The following is a 21,186-nucleotide window of genomic DNA, read 5'->3' on the forward strand; positions in this document are numbered from 1 at the left end:
TCCAAGAGCAGACCTCACGGAGTTGAAGATCACAGTTGCATTCTGGGCCAGATAAAATCTGGCCTAAGCTTAATCTTTAAGCTTTGCTGTTGCAAATCCATTTAGGAATAATAAAGGGATTAATATTTTAGTCACCAATTAATTCCTCAGCCTTGTATTTACTACACATGGCCTACACAAAATGGTATAAACCCTCTAATACCAGACTGCAGTGCTTGTTGCACAGGTGGACATGGTTTGATGGACTTCATCATGACTATTCAGTTTCATATTTATGCATGTAGAATTGTGTAAAAAGAAATACAGACAGTGTCTTTACACTGGAACAAAGTCTGTAAAAAGAGTTAGAAAATGGGCAAAGCACTGTAAGTACCATCTTCACTGCCAGAATGGCTGTTTGTCTCCTGGCAGAAGACTATGAAAACATACACTAATTTGAGTAAAATGCCCAGACAGATCCCCAGTAAAAAGGGTGCAGGTGGGACAGCTCTGTAATGTGATTGGCATTTCTTTTACATCTTCCACAAGACAATTTCCACTACCTTCCATGAAAGAGGACTGGAAGAGTGGTGGCAGAAACTGCGAGATGTGTAATAATTTTCATGCTTACTGCCATGAACCTTTGCCTTTGCTTTGACCTTATAAAGTAAAATTATATTATTATAATATCTCTCCTCCCCTTTCCCTTCCCCATCCCTTCCTCTCCTGCTCCCTTCCTACCTCTTTTCTATTCTCTTCATCATAGGAAAGGGTTGGAGTGGCCCCAAGAGGAAAAGACTATTGAGATCAGAACAGCTAGGTTTTGGCAACAAAGAGCATGTAGCCTAGGGTAATAAAGATTACACTTCATCAGCGCCTTGGATGAAATAATAAGCATAGGCAGGGACAGAGGCAGGGATTTACTATTTGGAGCGTGACTTGTGTTTACACCAGAAGGGTCTTTAAAGGTTTGATCAGATGGCTAAAGCACATCTGTGGAAGGGCACACCACAGAGGAACATGGAGCTAGTGATAACATCCCCAACCAGGATGATAAGGACAGATTGCAGGACAAAACTGGGCATAATAGGCTTTGTGGAGTGTGACCTTATTTGGGTCCTCTATCCCAAATGGCTAAGGAACTTAATCTCCAAGATCTGTACAATACTCATACAAACAAATTGTATACCTGTGTCCACTCAGAGAGAAGCCACTCATTGGGACAATCCTCATTTTTGCAGGCCTGTTGTGTAATGGTCCTTGGTGTGGAGCAGAAGGTTTCTGGCAGCTCTAACAAGCTTCCGTCTGCCAGGCGCTGCTTACAAAGTGTGTCTCGCTTCTGGACACCACCACCACAGGTCTGTGAACACTGTGAGAAAAGAGAGACAGCCACCTCACACCACACCCATACCACCCCACTTGCTGCAAAAATTACTTGTGAATTAGGGTAGAAATCAACACTTGCTCCTGGCCAAATAGAAAACATAAACCAAAAAATTTCAGAGATCTTGAAGTAGACTGCTTTTAAAAATGTCAAAATTATTTTGGAAAGGGGAAGCAGGTTAGTTTGCTAATATTTAGAAAAACTGTTTCAGTATTTCTGAAGTGTTCTGTTTTAAGGTATTCTTTCAAAAAACATGGAAATAGTGGGTCAGCATTGCAGTATGGGAAGTCTGGGAGGTGGGAAATCTCCTCTCCACCTGGAAAATGAGACAATTGCATGTGATGTGGAGAATGTAAATAGTAACATCTGTGTCTAAGCTCTGACACTAACAGTGTCGGAAAGAGTGGAAAAGTCTTGTCCAGCAGTAGATAAGTAAATTGAGATTATTAATATCCAGAGAACATCTCCCCTCTGTCTTTAATGGTCTCTCTACTCTACATTCTTCTACTCACGCAGGGCAGGAATTTTTGTGTAACCAAATTTACTAGATTTCCTGAATATTTTTTGTAAATTTAAGTTGCTCAGCCCTTTCTTTCTTGAGTATCCTTTTTCTGGGGCTGGTAACGGGCTCCCAGTTCTGCTCAGTTCAGCCAGCTCAGCTCCTTTTCTCCTTTCATCTAGCAGAGGAAATGGGGAGCTTGCATTACATTGACATGACCAGGAGTTGCTTATAGCTTGTGACATGACAATTACTCAAGAGAAACAGACAATAATATGGAGAAGTATTAAAAAGTATACTTAAGCAGTTAAAAAGGGAGTGTTTTAAAAAATCTTGCAGTCATAAAAGGCCTTTCTCTCTGAGATAAAGAGCTGCATGAACTTTAATGCTAGCCTGAATATTTAGGATAAACATTTTCTTTGAAAGACAGAAAGGAAGTGCAGAAAGAAATTTTTATATTTGGTTTCTTTTAATGTGTAAAATTAGCTTTTGTCTTACTTATTTTGAATGTTACAAAGCTCAAAGGCTTCCAAAAAATTAAGCAAGAAAAACATTAGTTTTCAAAAGAAGAAAATGTCTATCAGCCTCTCATTTGAGGAAAATTTACTCCTGAGGAGGAAGAAAAATATGATTACAAGTATTATTCCAATGTTGCCTATGGACTTTTATCATATACCAGATAACAAACTGGTTCCTCACTACAAATGTCACAAAGTATGTCAATCTCAGGAATTTTCTTTGCCCTTCTGACTCTAAGACAAAATATGTATTTTCTTGCTTCTTGGACTTTATTCACTTACATAGTGTTGTTCCTGCACAGGACATCCCCAAGACTCACACCATGTGCCTGACAGCATTGTCCAAACACTTCTTGAACTCTCTCAGGCTGGTGCTGTGACCACTGCCCTGGGGAGATGCTCCAATGCCCAAACACCCTTGGGGTGAAGAATCTTTTCTGAATATCCAACCTAAACCTCCCCTGACACAACTTCAGGCCATTCCCTTGGGTCCTGTCCCTGGTCACTACAGAGAAAACATGAGTGCCTGCCCCTCCTTCCCCACTCACAAGGCAACTGTAGACTCCAGTGAGGGCTCCCCTCAAGTGCTCTCCAGGCTGAACAGACCAAGTGACCTCAGCCACTCCTCACACAGCTTCCCCTCAAGGCCTTTCACCATCCTCACTGCCTTCCTTTGGACTCTCTCCAATAGTTTAATGTCTTTCTCGTATTGTGACACCCAAAAACTGCCCCCAGCACTCGGGGTGAGGCTGCCCCAGCTCAGAGCACAGCAGGACAATCCCCTCCCTTGCCCGGCTGGCGATGCTGTGCCTGATGCACCCCAGCACAGGGCTGGCCCTCCTGGCTGCCAGGGCACTGCTGATCCATGTTCAACTTACCATCAACCAGGACCCCCAGGTCCCTTTCCATGGTATCCCATGTGATTTAATTTTACACTGCTCTCTATACAAGGTATATCACAATACAGGTTTTTCCTTACTGTCAAAAATTAATTCTCTGCTAAGATTCCACAGTAAGATAAAGCACCTGCAAAAGAAGTAAATACTTTTTTCTCATAAGGTCTCTCAGTTTCTTTTAAGGCCTGACACTTGAAGGTTTAGAAGAGACATTTTGTGGTATGGATTAGAAATAGAAAGGAAAATATAAGAAAATACTATCAATTTTCCTATGGTGACTTCATTTTAAAGTCATTGTTCTATTCACTTTGAAGCAAAGACAACACTCAAGAGCAAATAAAGAATGTTGGGACTGAAACTATAGCACTTAGTAATAAAACAAAGGTGAATGAAGATTTACTAATGGATGTCTCCCATTTCAGGTATGGAGAAAAGATATTTATAGGACCTTGTAAAATGAAGCTTAAACTCTTCTCCAGAAGCGCACCACTGAAAATGATAAAGATTCTAATGCATTTAGTTAAGGCACAGAAATATTTAAAAGTAAACAGTCTGGAATATGTAAAAAGAGGTTTTAAAAATTGTTTTTAATGTTACAACACTAATAATTATTGTGTGTTTTTCTACCAGAAATACTGGAGCTTTGAATGGCATTTAATTCAGACAATCCTTCCTTACAAACAGACAAGGCTTAGAAAAGAAAACACTGGTAATTAGAGTTTAAATCTTCTGGAGTCTGTATTTTTTTTTTTTTTGTATGTTTGCATTAAACCAGTGTGAGTGAGTGTTCTAGTGTTCTGAAAAGCATCACAAACTCCACTGCTGAGGCCGAAGAAATGTATTGAAATCAGGCTGTGTGGAGAACAGATTTTACGCTTTCATGTTGGTGAAGTTTTAAAGTACCTTCCCTAAGGTGAGGAAGGCATCTTCCTGCAGGGCCCTTCATCTCTCTGTGTGGGGGGAATCTCTGAGGAGCCTGGGGAGATGTGAGGTGTTATGGATCCCTTAAAGCAAGGAAAGAAACCCTTTTTCAGTTTTTCTTCTGCTGTAGCGATCTACAGCAGTTTTGCTTCATGACTGGGGGTCACCTCCAGAAGTTGTCTCAGCCACTCACATCCTTTCCAAATGTTTTCTTTCCACATCTCAGAAGCCAACAGCTGTAAAAATCCCTAAGTGTAATACACAAGCCTCATGGTACAGGTTTTCAGGTGGGAAACGTGCGTGAGTCTGAGCTGCAAGGTCTGGCTTTCCTGCAGGGTGGAAATATCTGTAAAGATGATGGTGTTGCAAAGAAGGAACACAGACATCCTGAAGAAATGAGGGAATGGAAATTGATTTTGATGGATTAGAGTTTTTTTTCTGGCACAGTACTCATCTGAACAAAAGCAGAAGACAGCAGGTAGAGAAGCACAATTTTTGTGCTGTTTTCCTCCAGGGAAAGGTAAGCACAGTAAATATTCAGTGCCCAGCCTCAAAAGTCTATGGAAGTAAGGCAGAAGAGCTATCATACAACCTTTGTTGAACGGTAGCAATTAATCACAGCACAGGTTCTCTCTTGGCCCAGAGAAGATACCAGCTACCACAAGTGTGAACCTGTGAACAATTTGTTTTAATTTCTTATTAAGGTAGTTATTAAAGCTTTTATAGTTAATAAAGCTTCCTCCTCACTAAGATCTGCTAAACCTTTCAAAGAGACAGCACTTGACAGCCCATGAACAGCTGGAAAAATTACTTTAGACAGGTGACAATATGCATGTTTAAACCGTTGAGGAATATGTTACAATCTTGAAAAAATTTGGAGGTAGTTCTAGCAGAAGCAATTTGGTATCTTTCTACTGTGGCTATAGCCAATTGTCACTGTTAGCAGAAAATAATTTTTTTCACATACTATAACATATATCTCTTCTGATTGTTAACATATACTTATGGAAAATTGCTTTCTGTAAGGACTGTGGCCAATTATGGGACTTCGACAAGCATAGGTGCTCCTTCTAGCATATCCTAATTTTAAAATGCTTGACTTCTGTTATTATGTTATGAACTAGTAGAATACTATTTGCTATTTGCAAATATAATATCTATTACACCTATAGTTCAGAAATTTGTGAAGCTCTCCCAGCTTCATGGACTAAAAAAGTTCATCATGTGAGTACATTAATATCTCCTTGGCTATTAAGTGAAGACCAGATTTTAAATACAGATACTGAATGCATATGTAAGAACTATGCAAAATGCTAATAGTTTTCACATGAGATAGAATGAAGACTTGCACAAACCAAAAATGAAGATTTAACTAGGTGTTTTGCTTACACCTACACTACTCAGAAAATTTTTCCTTTAGTCTTGACAACAGTGCATGATCCTTTCTTCCTGCAGTGGTGTTACTCGAACTGTAGTATAACAACCATTTAAAGAAGCATCTTTAAGTCTTTTGAATTACACAATTATTTTAATTTGTAACCAGACTTCAGCAAATTAAGTCATTTCAGGGTGATTTTTAGAGATGGAAAGCCTTGTACAGACCCATTGTGTAGACAGGAATTTTTATAATTAGTGTAATAAAGCATCCATCTTAGTGTACTAAAGCATCCATCTCCCAAAGGGAAGTGTTGAACGCACATTTCTTAATCTGAAGCATGAGGAATGTGTCTTGTACTAAACAAAATTATTATTTGAGAATATATGAAATACTCAAAATGCTTTAAAGACTCTTTTATTCTTAATCCTTCTAGTTTAGTATTCCTAGAAATGCAAACATAGCTTACCCAAGTCCAGTCACTGCAGCTGACCAATATACTCCAGATATTTTTGTTTGAAATCTATAGCCAGCTGTTAAGACTTTCCAATAACTTTGCATTAGAAATAGTGACAGTCATTATTTACTTCTGGAAACGTTGATGTGTTTTTTAAGAGCAAAAAATGCACACTTTGCAGTTTTTTAATGGCTTGTCAGAATGATTAATGATTCCTGTTGATGAGCTAAAGCAAAACCATAGAATCATAGCATGGTTTGTGTTGGAAAGAACCTGAAAGTTCTTCTAGTTCCACCCCACCTCATTCCCCTTCTGTCCCCCACTAGGCAGGGACAGCTTCCATTAGACCAGGCTGCTCAAAGCTACATCTAGCCTGGCCTCGAACACTTTCAGGAATGGGGCATCCACCATCTCCTCTGAGCAACCTGCTTCAGTGCCTCACTACCCTCACACTAAAATGTTTTTTCCTAATATCTAAACCAAAGCTACCCTCTTTCAGTTAAAATCCATTGCTCTTTGCCCCATCGTTAGATGTCTTTGTCAGAAGTCCCTCTTCAGCCTTCTTGTAGGCACACTTGGTAAACTGTAAGGCTGCTCTATGCTCTCCCTGGAGTCCTCTCTACTGCAGCTGACCAGCCTCTCTTCATAGGAGAGGTGCTCCAGCCCTCTGACCACTGAAATGTGTGCAATGAGGACTTTAAGCAGTCATAAAATGAGGTCACACATAAATTCTTACCTCTTGCCATTCTGTAGGGTACCAGGAGGGTGGGCAGTCAAAGCGATTACAGGCTTGCACGAGGGATGGCTTGGGTTTGGAGCACAATTCATCTGCCAAAATCACAGTCTCGTTGGTCTCTCTTGATAGCAGATGAGCACAGAAGACATCTCGTGTCTGTAAACCAACCCCACAGGTAAGACTGCAAGTGCTCCAATTCCCAATCTCCCATCTGTGAAGGGGTCAGCAGAGAAAATCTTCAGCACAGAAAAAATTGACCTTAATTTTTCTCTTATTGTAATGACAGATGAAGATACAGTAAATGAAAGGGAATTTTCCTTCTCTGATCAATGTCACTCTGGTAGCTGGAGAATGAGGCTAAGATGAATGTTTGCAGTTCTGCATTTTCATCTCTTTGTCAGAAGTTCTTGGACTGCAAGTCTCTGGGATTCCTGCAATATCACAGGAAATGTTTTGTGGCCTACAGTAGGATTTTTTTTTTGTCTATAGAAGCATGGACAATGCATTTCCAAATAGAGTAGATTTAGTTAACTGGTTTTCTCCCCCTATCTTCAACAAAAAATAAATATATTAACAGAAGTTTAATTAAAAGAATGTAAACTGAAATGCTGAGCACAAATTTATTTGGTATTCCTGATGGACTTTTCTAGGCTATTGAGATAGGAGGTACTAAAGCTTTGAGAGATGCAGTGGGAAAGCAGGGCATTATCTTTAACCCCTGGATGAACACCTGCCACTGAAGTAAGTCTTTGAACTAGCTATGTAAATCCTGCATCAACAGGATTGTTAATAACTGTATTTCAGTGATCATCACTTTAAAACCAGATTTCTGCTATTTGAACTGTGCAACCCCTAATTCTGTCTGCTAAACACAGAAAATTCCTTAAAATACTAGGCCTTTCACTCATATCTCAGCTAGAAAGCACTTCAGAGATATGTAGAAATGTATACACAAAAAAGTCAGTCCTATATTCAGAAGGAAAATACAAGAAAATAGCCTCCCCAACAAATTCACGCAAAACTCAATGCTGACCTGGATATACTACCATATCAAGAATGAAATCATGAAAGCCAGATAGTGCCATTTTTCTAAATCTGAAGAGTAGCTTCATTTCCAGCATGACATTATTGAAACTGATTGCTGAGACAATAAATTTAAAATTCAGGAAAAAGAAGGCTCAGAAAGCCCATCTTTGAAGAAAGCAAATCCCAGCAGAAGCTTAAAGAGAGTGATTATGAAGGAAGATACCCTCAGGCTCCAAACAGGATGGAGGCAGATAATGAAGAAAAGTTATGAAGCACGTCAGCAGAATGAAGCAGATTTTGTGGAAGAAGCAGAAAAAAATCCACTCTGATGTTCTGAGATGTGCAGTCAATGGAAACAGCTCGGTGCATGTAAAACATACTATGTTAGCAAACACAGTACGCAAATAACCATTTAAGGTTGTGCTATCCTACAATCACTGAACAATTCTAACCTCATTTTATTTTATAATTTTATTTTTAAGCATGTTTCCTCCCTTTCAATTAGCAACCTTAAGATATTTAAACAGCTAGCAGGTAAGAAATTTTTTTCCTCCCTAGATGATATCCTGATGGACCAAAGGCGCATTGCTCCCCTATTGTGCTTCATCTGCTGGTGACATTCTCTGATTTTATAAAAGTAGGCATCCTGAGCCTGACTGTAAGCACTAATGATGCTGTAGTTTGCTTTTAGACAATATTCTTGCTGTTAGTAGATTTTAGTAGCAATGACAACAATCTGTTTTACCCTTTCTAATAATAAATGCATTTTGCGTACTGAGTTAGAAGTTCCCGTGGTCACTTTTCAGGCCATAATACACTGAAGGACACTAATCTGTACATATGTACTGGGAGCTATTTATAAGTGGAAAAGGAGTGACATATGGCAGCCAGTTAAGCTAAGCTGGAGTATGTTCTCCATATGAATGATCTGGGGGGAGAGGTCTTCCCAGATTTTCCCATGAGATTGTCTGAATTAATGGAAATATCATCTACCCTTCAGTTTTGGCGCAATCTAAAATAAGACATTTGAGTACGTGGTGAAAAGCAGGCATTTTCTTTCCTTCAGAATCTATTTTGATACATGGTTAGTTGCCAGAATTATTTTTTTCAAGTGCTGGCAGTAGCTGTTGCCTCCAGCAACATTTTCTTTGTTATTGGTGTAAGTGCAAAATGTTTCTGTTGGCAATTCCCATCTCAGTGGCTAAGAAGCCACATAAACCCTTTGGACATCTTGGCTTCTTCAAAAGAGGGTGTCTGTTTCTTCTTCCAGAAAGAAATGCTGTGTTTCCATAAAGAGAAAGGATTTGTTTTTCCAGTGTTTGAAATTTCTGAATGTTGCAGATTGCATCTGTTACCCTTCCCCTAACTAACATTGTTTTTTTCACAATTCTTTCCAGCTGCATTAAAGAGGAGTTTCCTTTGAGGAGCTCACAAACTGTGAGGTCAAATACTTCTTACCCCTGTACTTCCATGGTCCCAAGCGACTTTTATGGGCTTTCACAGATGTAAAGTAAAGAATGTAGAGTAAAGCAGACATGTAAAGCGGAGTACGGATGTGCAAATAACTGAACCCATAAATGACATACATGAATACTCGCAGCTCCCCTGTGAATAAAAGAAAGGGAAAAACTTTGAAGCTCCAATGGCCAAAAAAGGCTCAATAATTTGTGGTTACCACCACAGGGTGATTATTCCATACTATTAATGTAAATCTAAAAGTGCTAGAGATTCCCTCACAAAATAGTTTAACTATGCCATTTGTAATAGGGAAATGATCTTGACATAGTTAACAAAAATCTTTCCTGTGGTCTTTGAATTAAACTTGGGCATTTATTATCAGCTAAGGCTCTTTGAAAAATTCCAACACATGACATGAACATGTAAACTTGTAAAGTTCTAAATGTCTAATTTTTAATTAGAAAGGAACTTTCCTTCTTTTTTTCAATAGGAAAAAAGGTATCAATATCATATTATACCCCAGCAGTTCAGGTGAAGAACTGCAGGATCAAGAGAGCAGGAACTTGTTCCTGGCTCTTTGCTGAGTGACACCAGAACTGCTGAAAGGTGGGTTACCCTGTAAGTATGGGTATGTTCCCTCTAAGTCCAAAGGGAATTGTAAAGTACTGGGCTGGATCGTACCATTCTCCCACCTGTGTCTCAACTTCATATTCACAAAATCACAACAATACTTTTGTGTGGTATTTTCCCCCACCGCGGTGCTTTGTACATGCTGCTTGCTTAGGTAGTAACCTTACAGCAGAGATGTTACCTTATTCTGTCTTTCTCTACCAGCTAGCACAATGGGAGTCTCAGCCTGACAGAAGCCTCAAGGCATTATTGCCTCATGAACAACAACAGGGACAAGAGTGCACTGTTACCTCAGTCCATCTCACTGACACAAGAACTGGAGATCACACAATACTTCTGCTAGCTAGAGAGATCATAAAGTGGCACTGGCTAGTAAGCAGCTACTCATGGCAAGACAAGATGCTAGAATTAGTTGTTGCCCCAGTAGGGCTGCAAGCCTTCAGAACAAAACACTCTCTCAACTGCCATAATGTCTGGAAAAAATAAGCGATGTAGGCAGAACTTGTAGTCTTGAGCCGAAGCTCTATACAACTGACAACTTCGGATTAGTTCCCATATGCACAACATATATGGTACACCCCAAATCATTCTAAGGTGTTAGGTGTTATAAGAAAATTATCTAGGGATGTGGTTTAATGCTGACATGTTTGTTGCTGGTGCTGACATGCTAATGCTGGTAGAGTCCCTTCTACCAGTGCCAAGAGAATTGAACATTGCACAGGAAAAGTAAACACTTTTCTAGACAAAGACCTCCCAAACTAGTTCAAAAAATGAAATTATTGCCATTTTATGTGGTTAAACTGTATGAAAAGCATACAAAAGAGCTCTTCTTATTTCTGAAATAAACATTCATCAGTGTGGAGAAAGGTTTGCCTGGAAGCAGCTGACTTATCATCTGACACCTGCCTGCATAAAGATGTTCCTCAGTGCACAAGGGCTGTGAGGCAGCTGTGTATATGTGCACACCACAGGCTGAGTAAATCACATACATCAATACTAGCTTTCTCCTGTCCTCTGACAATCTGTGCCTTCTCCATTTGGCCATGAAGACAGAGAAATCTGCTCATAGCCCAAATATCTCCTCCCTTCCTTTTCCCTAATGAACCTGGAACAGTGTTTGTGGTAAAGTTTCCTGCTTCAGGTGTGAAAGACTTTCTTGAGGCTCATTTAACAGATATATCTTTGATTGAGTAAATATGCTCAGTATCACATCTTAAATACCATGTCAGAATGTGATCTTAAGCTCTGAACAGCATCCATTCCATTTGGGTGGCATAGTTTCTTGCAGTAAAGCTACAGGACTGAGATGAGAACTCCCAATTTATAATCAAAGAAGTTTCAAAGAAGGTGGCACAAAAACCAACATTTTAGCCACAAGTTATTTTTCATCCAGATGTTAAATCACTTACAGTAAAATCCAACTGCTCATTTGAAATGAAGTATGAGAGCAAAGATCTTAACCCTGGTGTTCAAACACAGATCTGATTTCTTTAGGAAGGGATATCCCTACTGCTGTGGTTCAATTTGTAGTAGACCAAACATTACAAATACACATACAATATACACATACTTCAGAAGAAAAGTGAGATTTAACTAAGCTATGAAAAAAAATCAATGCTCATTAAAATATAAAAAATGAAAATACAATGAAAGTACTTTTAAAATCATCACCAGCAAAACCAGAAAAAACAATTAATACTTAGAGTTGTTCAGTCCCAGCCTCACAAAATCCAATTTATAATATCCATTGCACAGTGTCTCCACTGTGACAAGGAAACTGAACAGGCAGGAAAGGTTTCAGGGGACTATTGTGTTCAAGGGAGAATGAGGTGTTTCTTCAAAAAGTGTCTTCCTTGAAGTGAAGGAAGTCCATTAAAGATATGCAGACAACACACATAAGCAGATCAAAGGCTCAATGAAAGTGCTCTGGTAGGTGACAGAAGTGGTCTGCACTCTGTTACTGATATCAATTAACATTGCAGCTCATTACAGCTGATTGTGGCAGGGAGCCAGTATTTATATAACAGAGCCAAACAAAGGAACATAGAGAAGTAACTCAAAAGTCAGAGAAATACAGAGGGTAAAAGGAATATTCAGCAACTCTATAGCTGACAATCCTGATTGCTAGAGTAACCTTATGACATATTTCAAGCAATATTTATAAGGTTCTGCACTTTAAAAAAGTCTTGCTGTCCCTTGAGTCAGAGGTACAGAACATCAACTATTCAGGCAGGACAGAAAAGAGAGTTTGTGTTCCACTGTCAATATTTGGAACAGTGGGAGGTTGTGCAGTGGGTCTTCCAGGGGACTTTTGCAGATACAGATTGCACGAACCACACAGGTACATGAAAAGACAGCTTCAGGTAAGTGAACTGGTTTGGCACTTGGTTGGGAACTTGTTTGAGGAATTAGCAGACATACTGGGTACTGAAAAGTGCCTCACACAAGACTTTTATTCTGGTAGGTAACTTCGGCATTGAGATAATTGACAGCAATTGCAGGCTTCAATATAGGTAAACAGGCGAGGTTAACTTTGAAAAGGTTCAGAGTTGGCTTATGCTTAAAGCAGCAACTTGTAACAAGGATGTTGTTTAATTTATTATGTGAGATACAATGAAAACACATCCTTGGTAGGTCTTTCAAGAATGAAGCAGTTAACAGGTAAGGAAAAAGTAAATCAGTGTAAAGCTTGTTGAGAAATAACATTGGGAGTTTTGAGGAATAGAACACAAATTGCACAAGCAGAACTTGTAACAGGAGATGGCAGAAGCTGAATGAGGAGTCCGTGGAGGAAACACACTGGGAACTACATCTGGGTGAGTTGGAGCTATATGTACATTGCCCTAAACCTACATTCAAGCAATGCAGAAACACAAGAACTACTAATTGATAAAATAAATTTTGCAGATCAGTCTACATGATTCTTTCACAAAGAAACAAAGGAAAAATATCCTGGTTTCTGCTCAGGTAGAGTTAATTCCTTCACTATACTTGGTTGGATTCAGTATGAGGATAATGTTGATAACAGACTGATATTTTGTTTGCTGCTAAGTACTGTTTACACTAAGTTAAGGACTTTTTTAAAGTCTTGTAATCTGCCAATGATGAGGATCAATTAAAAAAACCTGAAGGAGCGTAGCCAGGAGAGGTGACCTGAAGCAGCCAAATGGATATTGGACACTGCAGGATGTCACACCTGATATATAAACTGGAGAAGTTACCTGGAAGGGGGGTTGTTTGGGGTGTAGAGATGGGGCTGAGCATTTGTCAGAAGGTGAGCAATGGTATTGTGCATCTCTTGTTCTTCCTTTTCTTCCTCTCTTGCTATCATTCTCATTATCATTCTCATTTTCATTATCTACTGTAATTATTATATGTTATTTATATTTCCTTTATTAAAATCTTACTCTCCCAACCTATAAGTTTTAGTTTTGATTCTCTTTCCCATTCCACTGAGGTGTGAGGGGTGCTGAGCTGCCATCTGGGCTTAAATCACAACAGACAATGTAACACCTTGCTGCCCATGACAGAGCTGCTTTATGTTGAAAGCTCCCTAGCTCTTTCCACACGGGTGCTTTCCATGCAGGACTATGTCATAAGCTAAGACCTTTTCTTTAGGCTTACCTTTACAATATAATGAATATATTAAAAACCCCAGCTATTCCTGAGGAAGACACCCGCAAGCTTACAGACACCAGAAGGCAAACAAAGAAGAAGCTCCGCAGGTGAGAAAGATGTGCAGTCAATTGATGATTTTTAATCTGAAATTCCTTCTAAAACAAAACTTTAAAAAAATTACAAATGGATGTAGACAGCACAGAAATAATATACAAAAAGCCTGACTTCACAAGGCTTGTGATTGTAAGATCAATATTCATGAACCATGTGATTTTGTCCTGCAGACTAAGGAGACTCTCCCTAAATCTAAAGAAGCCTTTCCTGAAATGATAAGGGCAGGAAGGAAGTAAAGATGTCACTAGATTGAATGGACAAAGCAAGTATTTTCATGAATAACAGAGTGTTCAGATAACAGTGACTGGGTTTCAGTAATTCTCTAGGAAATCCAAGTTTTATGAGCAGTATTGCCACAAAAATAGAAGATTACATGAGCTTCTTGCTGACCTGGCTGGCAGCATTACAGGGATAATATTTTCAACAGGATGAACTATTCCTGAACTATTTAACCAAGGAAGAAGATGCAAACAGACTGTCTCTCAAATTAAGGCATACACAGTGTTCCTCTAGTTTTTTTTTAGTAGGGGAAAGAACTTAAGAATATATCTATGTTGTGATGGAACTCAGGAAACTCCAAATGTCTGCTTACATTCCATGTTCTGCTTTGAGTTCCCTTCAATGTTCTTCTGGCAATACAGTGCAAAAAAGGCAGTACAAGAATTTTGTTCCAAGGGTGTATCCAGAACCAGTATTTTATGCTGATCTTTATATTTATATTTTATATTTATATTTTTATATTTACAATTAGAAACCTGGAAAAGATCAAAATATGTGTCCATGGGCATCTCATGCAGGGTCAGAGCAACCCCTGGTGTCAACACAGGCTGGTGAACAGATGAACAGATGGGGAACAGACCTGCTGAGAAGGATTTTGGGGTGCTGGGGGCATCTCCAAGGAGGCTGGACATGACCCAGCCATGGGCACTCCCAGCCCAGAGAGCCAAACGTGTCCTGGGCTGCATCCAAAGCAGTGTGGGCAGCAGGGTCAGGGAGGGGATTCTGCCCCTCTGCTCTGCTCTGCTGAGAGCCCACCTGCAGGGCTGCATCCAGCACAGGAAGGACATGGACCTGTTGGAATATGTCCAGAGAAGTCCATGAAAATGACTGGTGGGATGCAAAAATTCTACTGTGAGGAAAGGCTGAGAGGGTTGGAATTATTCAGCCAGGATAAGAGAGGGCTTTGGAGTGACCTAATTATGACCTTCCAAGTACATGAAGGGAGCCTACAAGAAAGATGGAGACAGACTGTTTACAAGAGCATGTACTGACAGGACAAGGGGGGATGGCTTCAAACTGAGAATAGATTCAGAGTACATATTAGGAATAATGTGAGGGTGATGAGATACTGGCACAGCTTTTCCAGAGAAACTGTGGAAGCACAATCCCTCAATCCCTGCAGGTGTTCAAGACCAGGTTGGATGGGACTCTGATCAACTTGGTCTAGTGGAGATGTCCCTGCCCATGGCAGGGGTGTTGGAAATACATGATTTTTAAGATCCTTTCCATACCATTCTATGATTCTATTCCTTTTTACTTTATATTTAGAGATCCTGAAACTGTGACCAATAATATATTTAGTAGTTCACTCACTGTTCTCTATTAAAAGATTTTTTTTTTCACATTGACATTTGGAGACCAAAACATACAGGTGATCCTCACTTTGAGTGGGGAGGCTCTAAACTCATGTTATACACACAAACCATCAAAACCAACTATGTTAAAGTAGTCAGATTCATGGAAGTATTAAGTGATTCTGACCCAATGGAAGGAAAAATTCTATTCAAAGTGATGGTATCATAAAAGTTATGAAGTACATAGGCAAATTTAAAAGTATTAAAACATGTCATATCTCCTCCTAATTGCTGTATCTACATAGATTTGTGTGCTGAATCTACATACTACAGAATGACAACTTAATGCACTTCTCCAAATTCTCCTGAGTGAGAAACTGGCTTCTTAGATCTTGCAGAAAATAGTGACTTAGGACAATACAGTTTGCTTCCTCATGGGAAGGGAAATGTACATGTCTTATGTACCTAAAAATCTTTGTTCAGAACTGAACAATGTAAGCATTACAATTAAACAAACAAACACACCTCCATACAATACAGTTACAAATGTGTGGATCCATCCTAATTACAAATCTGTAATTAGATGCATGGAACTCTGTGAGTCCTCCAAGTGTCTCCTAAAGGTGTAAATGAACTACTAACTGGTAGCTGGTTAGAACTGTGAATGAACTACTAGCTGCTTAGAATATACAATACATCAGCTTAGTCACAATTCTCATGGGTAATTGCACATTGAAGATGGGCACAAGTAGGTCTTGATGTGCTTCTGGAGATAAGACAGACCTCTTAGCAGATAGAGAATTCATAATTTCATCACTCTGACTCCTTTAATAGGTACTTAATTCACTCCAAACTTAATGGAAGTGAGGGCACTTTCTCCATTTATTTAATGTGTGAATCTTTCTGATGAGTAACTATGTCACAGAACCATACAATATATTTTCAAGAATTAGGGCCATATTTTAATTTTTTTTTGCTTATCTTACCTTTTCATCCATAAAGGGTTATTGGTTTGAAAGTACTGGGTATTCCTCAGACTCTTATAAATTATTTCAGCCATACTCTAAGTGGAAGATATAATGGTGCTGTTCAGTTCACTCCTTTTTAAAGGAAGTGAAGATTGTAAAATCAGCAATTTATAAGACCCTGTAGCTTGTTTCATATGCTAATGCTGAAGTCAAAAAGTTAATTCTGCTCATTATGCTATAAAATGTTTGACTTCATATTTGGCACAAAAGGAAAGAAATGGGGGTTTTTTGCTGCTGTTGGAAAAGCTTCTTTGGGGAGTGAAATCCTGATGCTGAGGCAGTAAATTAATACTCAAGAAGACTGAGAATAAATGTAGAGAAAAAAATGAGGAGTGGAAGCTAACATATAAAACACTGGAATGAGATGGTATTTGTTTAAAATACCGAAAAATATCAAGTGGTAGTGGATTCTAAATTCTAGCATAAGTGAAGAGAAAGGTTAGGAGAAGGGGACTATATTAAGGTGATGAAACCTAGTAAATTGACTGTGCAGGAAGAAAAAGAAGAGTAAGTCTGCTCTGCAGAGGAACTCAGAAAGTCCCTAGAACAAGTTAAAGCTAATACTCATCACAAACCAAGCTATAACAAAACTGTGTTAGGGCATGACGAAATTGTTTCAACACAATGGTGTACTAACTTGGAGAAATTAGTGAACTGGAGATCTGTGTAGAGGAAAATAATCTATCTAAGTACACAGTATTTTGATAAAGAAGTGTGATTGATCATTCAAAGTAAGAAGGATATATGGTAGAAGCTACTAAAAGATCTTTGTAATTGCAGTCTAATATTTTATGGAGATAGTAGTCTGATGGGAATAGAAGCTGAAATGAAGGAAAATATCTCTTGATGTAATTCTATCTAATGAAGGAAGCATCATATTTAAAAGCAAAATGGAGGAAGACCTCTGAAATTTTAAACTAGAAGAGCTGGAGACAGGGTGTGATGTAGGCTCCAGAGCTCCTCTGTCCCTCTGAACTTGCAAGTTGCTTTGCTTCACATTTCAATGTGACACGTGTGGTTGAAAAGAGTCTCCTTGGGGACTTCACTGTAACTGCAGCTGAGTAAAGGACACTGAGGAACCAGAGAGAACAACCAGAGAGAAAGGGGAAGGGTGGGCTGCCAGACACATCTTGGACAATCTCTTGAGAGCTGGAAAGGGTGCAAAGCAGGAGATTATATAGAAAAGGGGAGAGAAGAGAAATGTTTTAGGTCACAGATTACTATGTTTTCAGGCCAGGGTTGTATGGGGGTAGACATGCACGTAGTGCAGGTAAGAGCATAACAGAGCCACCTAGGGAGGGCAGCTTGTTTAGATGTCCCTATACAGGTCTGTGTTTAGCATAGTAAAGCTAGGGAATAAATGACCTTATGGTTCCATCACCAAGTCCATGGCTTCAGTCTAACATGTTTCTCAAACTGAAGGCAACAAAGAAGGGTGAATTTGCCCTGTGTGACAGTATATTCATTCTAATGTCTGATTCTCCAACCTCTTCCACCACAGTCCAAGCTGTGGTCTGTGATCTCAGGAGGCTCTGTGGGCTACATCTTAAGAGGCTCTCAAAGCCATTCTCAGTGTGCTTTAGCTAACAGTAGACGTAAATGCATCCCATTTAAAAAATACGTCACTTGTTTGTGAGGATTTGAAAACCTGTCTGTGTCACAAAGACACAGAAATATCATCTTTGCCTTGTTAATGCTAATTCTAACTTACAACTCTGAAAGAACCCCCAAAATTCAAGAACTGGTAGTTTTTGATAATAGCAAGAATTGGTATCCCCTTCCAGTAAGGCTATAGTGCAATATCTGTAGACACAATGACTTGCACACCTTTTAACCTTTTTAATGAACTAGATAGAGATGCTCTAATATTTCCCCCCACCAATGCAAAACACATCTGTATTGACACCCTTCCACACATAGGTCACCTTTAATGGATTAGAGAAAGCTCTGTCCCTTTCACCCATATTGAATTAATTTCAGAGAGTTGATGTGAGCATGCCTTACACTAAGTCTGGCCTATCACCAATCTAATGCCTTGAAAAACATGTTGATTTTTTTATCCTTTGTAGTTTAACTTCAGCTGGGAAATAGAGCAAAACAGATGACAATACCACATTTAGCAAATAAACATTAAAATAAGAACAGGTGATTCATCACACAAACATAAATCAAGCTAACAGAGAAGAAAAAAGAAAGAGAAAAAAAATCAGGTAATGAGGTAGAGCCCAGGCTAACTCAGGCAAGGTTTGCCCTTTTGGTTAGGTATCAGAACTACTCAGATGGTTTCCGATCTTTTCTTGCAAACCACAGAAATGGTTTTCATTTACTTGAAATGGTAAAGGGAGAGTGCTGGGGTGAAATTTTGTGCTATTCCTAGGACCATCTGCTTTTTCTTCTTTTTTTTTTTTTCCTCTTCATTTTGTAGAATTCAGCTGTTCTTTGTTGCACAGAAATAAAAGTTCAGTTTTGAAAATATTCATGAACAAAGCTTTAAAAATTGCCTGTAATTTCCTCCATTTTCAGCCATCTGGTTTTCATTGCTTTGATTCTCTCTTCACTACTCCATACATGTTTACCCAAACTTTTCAACACGCATTGACCAAATTATTGAGCAGTTATAATTAATAACAGAGTTACAACATTCTCTTTCACCCCTTTGAGTGAGCTTGTTGGCTCACCATGAGGTGCTCATGCTGTTGCTCTTATAAACAAGAGCAATTATATCTGATTAGATGATGACTGCCTCTGTAATTCAGGCTGTGGAGGCTGAGGAAAAGACACATTTTGGATGTGAGTAATTTTGTTGCTGAAAACAGCCAAGCTAACATTGAAACAACGTTCTTCTAATTTTTTTTTTTTTTTTTTTGGGTAATTTAGAATACTAACATAGAAATTAGCAAAACTGAGTGATCTTCCCTTTTGTTTTTTTCACTTAGAAAAGAAACTCCTAGACACTGAACAGCAATTCTGAGTCTACTTCTGGAAGACTGTGATCTGCTCAATTATTGCTATGTAATTCTTCAAATGGTACAGTTTGACTGACACAAATTAAGTAACTGAATGACTGAATTAAAATTGTCATAGTCTTCATTCATCTCTTTCCTGTAGAAAGCATGGTGGCTCTCCTAAGAAAACAAGGTATATCCTTCTTCTAGCAATATTAAACTAAGTTTAAAAAAATTTACTCTGTAGCTATTGTGTTGGAAGTCAGTTATTAGCTCTCAACTTACCAATCAGCTCTGCAGTGTTTCCTATTAATTCAGTTCAAAATGAGAAATTTTGTTACACTGCTTTCCAGGAGAAGAGGGTCTGGACTCTTTTTCTGCTATTGTTCTTGAAGCAATAAGCAAAAAACTCTCAACAAAATCTAAAACCCCAGGAGACTCAGTTAGGATTTGAATATGGAGGAAATCTTCCAATTTTTTGTGTGCAGCTCTTCCTGATTCTTAGTCTTTCTTCTGTAAGAATTGTAAGTATGGGATGTTTCTGACTCCATACAGCTGAGAGTATCTGAAGACAGATTTCTGTGGTTTAGTTTTTGTCTCTCTTCCATGTACTCAGAATAGTAATGTGCTAAGATATTAAGCCAGAATTCCAAAGAAAATTTCAAAGCATTCTCAGCTGCTGTACACGCACCATCATCTCTCAGTGTTTTCATAAATGTGAAGTATATTGCTAGTATATTTTACCTTTTACCATATTCTGTTCCAAGACAGACCAGAGCAATTACAGATTGAAAGGGTTGATAACACTATAGGTTAATTTCAAGTATTAAGTGAGTAAGGAAGTTTTCTAATCTATACACATCTATTTTCAGTAAGTACCAAAATGAACAGCAATCCAGTTACTGTGCAGATCCTTTTAGAATCATTCTTCTAAAGTGTCCAAAAGCAAAAAAGATGGATCAAAACCAGAATGAAATTACTCTTCATCTACTACTTCTACAGTATCTTTCTTGAGGTCCATGCTTTCTGACCCTCCAGAAAGGCTGATGAGATTCTGTAGTTCAGTGGTTCTGTCTATCTATAGTAAAATAGCTAAAACAATTGTTTACATCTTACATGACTAGCTCTTTGAGAGGCTACAGAGTAGCCTCACATGTAACCAAAAATGCCTGTAGCAGAAGCAGCATCAAGCTTTGAAGTTCTAACATTTAAATATTCTCCCTCTACAGGTAAGCAAGGTCTTTAACTGTACTAGATTTTAGACATAATCATTAAATTCTAAGCATGCTGGGCTGCTTAAGTTCAAGAAATGTCACTGGACTGGAATAATTTCTCTAAATATATAAGGAAGTTTTATTCTATTGGGCAAGGCTACTCAGCCTTTTCTTCATGCTGTGGACAATATTTCCTTGCCTACCTAGACATTCATCACCATCTCTGTTGCCTTTTCAGTGGAAAGCCTCCTCTGCCCACAACAACTGCATACCCCAGCAGTCACTTATACATCAAGAATATTTTAGGAAAGTGGTTTTTATAATTTTAGCTTCTGTTAATGCACTTAAGCAGCTGGAAAACAGAGCCAACACTATGAGACCAGCTCTCTATAAGTCATCAGCAAGAGCTCTGGGAAGTATCAATCGTTCACAGATTTTGGAAACTCCTGTAGAAGAGATCTAAGTTCACAGCCATAGTGTATTATAATTTTTGGACTTGTCAGTGGGTAGAAATGCCTTCATCAGCATACATAAGGACATGATTTTAGCCTAAATTTTTGTCGTACTCCTGGATCAAAATTTCTTGAATTAGAATTCTGAAGTATGTTATGATTTACACAAGGAGAAAATCTTCGTTTAAATAAATAATCCTTTATTATTCCTTTTAAAAAAGTATTAGAGTGGCTGTAAATAATGATTATAAAGCAAAAGTTTTTATACACTCTCTCATTAATACACCCATTAATATACCATTGTATTTAACACAGTGACATTGCTAGGTGTAGCACTTCAGAAACATGAAGGAAATAAGGTA

The 21,186-nt window shown here is 38.6% G+C and overlaps 1 protein-coding gene across 1 annotated transcript in view; it reads right to left on the reverse strand.

Annotated features, from left to right (window-relative positions):
* The window catches only part of ADAMTSL1 (ADAMTS like 1), a 294,793-nt gene that overhangs the window by 42,161 nt on the left and 231,446 nt on the right, over positions 1-21,186 (reverse strand). The window contains exons 17-18 of the mRNA XM_041416472.1: positions 6,766-6,976; positions 1,169-1,348 (exon numbers count right to left, since the gene is read on the reverse strand). Coding sequence (XP_041272406.1) covers positions 1,169-1,348; positions 6,766-6,976 — 391 coding nt within the window. The remainder of the gene's footprint in view (positions 1-1,168; positions 1,349-6,765; positions 6,977-21,186) is intronic.

The sequence above is a fragment of the Onychostruthus taczanowskii genome, unplaced genomic scaffold, assembly GCF_017590055.1.
Source record: "Onychostruthus taczanowskii isolate IOZ18803 unplaced genomic scaffold, ASM1759005v1 scaffold52, whole genome shotgun sequence".
Taxonomy (NCBI): Eukaryota; Metazoa; Chordata; class Aves; order Passeriformes; family Passeridae; genus Onychostruthus; species Onychostruthus taczanowskii.